Source organism: Sinocyclocheilus rhinocerous, unplaced genomic scaffold, assembly GCF_001515625.1.
Source record: "Sinocyclocheilus rhinocerous isolate Xijiao unplaced genomic scaffold, SAMN03320098_v1.1 scaffold556, whole genome shotgun sequence".
Lineage (NCBI taxonomy): Eukaryota > Metazoa > Chordata > Actinopteri > Cypriniformes > Cyprinidae > Sinocyclocheilus > Sinocyclocheilus rhinocerous.
In genome coordinates this window covers 2,124-5,799 of record NW_015631074.1, presented here as the reverse complement: position 1 = coordinate 5,799, position 3,676 = coordinate 2,124, and the positions used below count along the sequence as shown (strand labels likewise).

General features: G+C 30.7%; 1 protein-coding gene across 3 annotated transcripts in view; it reads left to right on the top strand.

Annotated features, from left to right (window-relative positions):
• Positions 1-3,676, top strand: part of LOC107741526 (ribosome-binding protein 1-like) — a 19,211-nt gene that overhangs the window by 14,165 nt on the left and 1,370 nt on the right. For 2 of the 3 annotated variants that reach the window (XM_016554276.1, XM_016554277.1), the window contains exons 20-25: positions 415-507; positions 595-666; positions 795-887; positions 1,655-1,738; positions 1,811-1,876; positions 2,188-2,271. In XM_016554276.1, the coding sequence (XP_016409762.1) occupies positions 415-507; positions 595-666; positions 795-887; positions 1,655-1,738; positions 1,811-1,876; positions 2,188-2,271 (492 nt within the window). The remainder of the gene's footprint in view (positions 1-414; positions 508-594; positions 667-794; positions 888-1,654; positions 1,739-1,810; positions 1,877-2,187; positions 2,272-3,676) is intronic. The other variant, XM_016554278.1, reaches the window with a different exon arrangement.

Here is a 3,676-nt window from a genome sequence, read left to right as displayed (position 1 = left end):
ATATATAATATAAATTATATGAATATAAATATATACATGTAAATATTTTCAAAATATATAATGTATGTGTGTGTCTTTATATATACAGTACATAATAAATATACACAGTACACACACATATATATTATGTAAACAAAAACTTTTATTTTGGATGCGATTAATCGCGATTTAATCGTTGCCCAGCACTAATAATTTCACAATAAAAGTGATGAACATCTAGAATTTTATTTTTTTATTTATTTTTGGCTGTAAAAGCTATGGCTGTAGAATAAAACATTCATTATTTATCTGTAGGAAGCAGAATGAAACGGTGATGTTAAATTCTGTAAATGTTACCTTTATTATATCTAAAAATTTGACTTTAGTAGGCCTTCATAAAGTTTTTTTTGGGGGGGGTAAATGTGTTTTATACAGGAGAGCATGCTGAAAGTTCTGCAGGAGAGTGTGGAGGACGGTGAGCTCGAGTGTAAGTCAAAGATTTTAGATGCTGAGCAGCAAAAACAGGCGGTAAGAACATCCTACACTGATTCTGGATATGTGTGACCTTTTACTACAGCCAAGCGGTTGTGCTTAAGTTCTGTGGATCTCCCACAGGCCCTGGATCAGGTGAAGGTCCTAAAGGAGACAATAGAGAAGATGAATGTGGAAAGACAGGACACGGATCAGGTGCATGCCTACCTTTAGCACTGTTCTTCAGTTTTGGGGACTTGTTTTCGGGGTACTGACTCATGTTGCTTTAAATCCAAATGAGTTTTTGTTTCAAACAACACTTGTGGTTTCTCTGTTCTCTGCAGCTGAAGGGGCAGGTGATGCTTTTGGAAGCACAGCTGGAGAAACAACTGGAGTCCATAACCATCAGTCAAACGTACGCAGAAGAGATGTCTCAGGTAAAACCACTAACTGACTTAAGGTTATTGTGTTGTTGTTTTTTTCCATTTTGAACGGAAGTGTAAATTTGATTAACTTTCATTTTAAATTAAAATTTATTTGAATGTTTTTCCAATCGTACATTTAACAGCTTTTGTTTTAAATTAAACTATTAAAATGTAATATGGATTTGATTTGAATTTTTTTTTTAATCACAATTAAGATTTTTCATTTGATTTTAAATTATTTTATTTATTTATTTTTTTCATTTACACTTAATTCAATTTTGGTTGATCTTGATTTATGTTGATGTGATTTCATTTTAAATTAAACTGTTAAAATTAAAACATTGATTTTTAATAATGTTTTTTAATCAGGCCTATAATTTTGATTTTAAATGTAAAATTACTGTAGTATTTTGATATTTTTGCATTTCATTTAATTTTCATTTACATTTAATTCCATTTTGGCTGATCTTGGTTTATTTTGAAGGGATTTTATATTAAATAAACAATTTTATTTAATTTTCACTTCATTTCATTTTATTCTGTTTTATGAGATTTTCTTTTGTTCAATTACAAGTTTGTACTTTTTGCTTTTTCTTTGAACAGAATTTAATTTAGATTTGTTTTACTTTTATTACTTTTTTGTGTTTTTTGTTGTTGTTGTGTACATTATATTAATGTTTAATTAAATTTAAATAAGTATTATTTAAGAAATGAAGTCTCAGTCTTACTTAAGGTGCTGTTTTTCACGGTTCGGTTATCTTTCTTTATATTCTTCTCAGCTGAAGGCATTGCTATCAGAAACTCAGGTCCAGCTGGTGTCAGCTAACTCAGAGGCTCAGCAGCAGAGAGCAGAACTGTCACTGGTAAGTTTAACATCAGTTTGTCTCAGGATGCACACGTGGCTTTCTACTTTGAGTGACCGCTGTGCGTTACAGGTCAGGCAGGAGCTACAGGAAGTGACTCGGCAAGTACAGAACGACGAGAGCGTCCAGTCAGCTCAGGTTAATACTGGTTGTGCGTGTATTAACTGCATCTGTTTTCATTCCCCAGTGTGTGTTTTGTGCATCTTGTGTTCTTTGTCTTTCATAAAAGCCTGTTGGTGAAGGAGGGTGTAGCATGTCTTATGTATTATGTGCTGCCTGGCCTGAAGACAACTCTCTGGCGACTGGCATGCTTTTTTTTTTTTTTGTCTTGAGCGGTTAAAGTACATGCACACGTGTACATGTATATGCTGTTGTGTCCTGCTTTGTGTGGGTATTGAGTATCTGTGATCAAACTTACATCTGATACTCACCGATGTCTAACTTTACAGGTGAAAACACAGCTGGAGGAGGCAACAAATAAACTGCAGACAGAAGAGGACATTCGACAGCAGGTTGCAAGCAACTATGAACAGGTGACACATTTTAGAGGGCTGTTTGGATCTCTTCATGCTGGATGACAATATAAAAGCTAGTCCATTTAATATTAAGGACTCTAATTAACGTAAACAAAAAGCAAATCAATAAAAATGCCAAAAGGACCAAAATTAATCACATTTTTAATAAAATTATCTGTTTTTGTTTTAGTATTTAATTTGATTCATTTCATTTTGGGTTTATTTTGATTTGGGTTTACTTTATTTTCATTTACTCTTAATTCTATTTTGGCTGATCTTGATTTATTTGTCTAATTTGTATTAAATAAACTTGTATTTTATTTAGTTTTTTTTTTTATTGAACTGAATTCAATTTCTTTTTTGTTTTTGTTTTTATTGTTTATATTAATAAAATTTCAGTTAGTATTTGGCCTCTAATTCAGGTTATTCTTTTTTTCTTTTCTTACTGTTTTTCTTTTTAAATTAAAATGAAATTAAATCAAAATGTATTTGGATTTATTTCAAATGAACTAAATTGTATTAAATTAACTTGTATTTTATTTCAATGTTTTTTTTTAAATTTAACTGAATTTTATTTATTTTTTTGTTTGTAGTTTTACGGTTTATATTAATTAAATTTCAATTAATATTATGGCCTCTAATTTAGGTTATTTTTTCTTTTCTTATTGATTTTCTTTTTGATTTAATTTTAATTTAATTTAACATTTATTTAGATGTTTAATTTTTTATTTGAGTTTTAAGTAATTTGATTTTGTTTTAAATTAATTAATATTTTAATAAATCAAAAGATATCAAATTAATACATTTGTTAATATTTAATTAATTGCATTTTTTATTTTTATTTTGGTTTGATTAATTGTATTTGTTTTTATTTCATTTCATTCATTTTATTTTAGTATATGAATTTTATTTTGTTTTTAATCAAATTTAAAGGGATAGCTCACCCAAAAATGAAAATTCTGTCATTAATTACTCACCCTCATGTTGTTCCAAACCCGTAAGACCTTCGTTCATCTCCAGAACACAAATGAAGATATTTTTGATGGAATCTGAGAGCTCTCTGACCCTCCCATAGGCAGCAAGGGTCCTAACACGATCAACGTCCAGAAACGTAGCAAGGACATCAGTAAAATAATCCATGTGACATCAGGGGTTCAACCGCAATTTTACGAAGCTACGAGAATACTTTTTGTGCGCAAAAGAAAAAAAAAAAAAACTTTATTCAACAATTCATCTCCTCTGCGTCACCCAATAGTGCCATTTTGGAGAGTATTCACTGAACGTAAACAGCGTATGCAACGTATATACGCGGATATATTGTTTACGTTCAGATCAAAGCGTAAACAGCGTATCCGCTTGACGCGGCTGACACAGATCAGCATACGCTGTTTGCGTTCAGTGGATACTCTCCAAAATGGCGCTA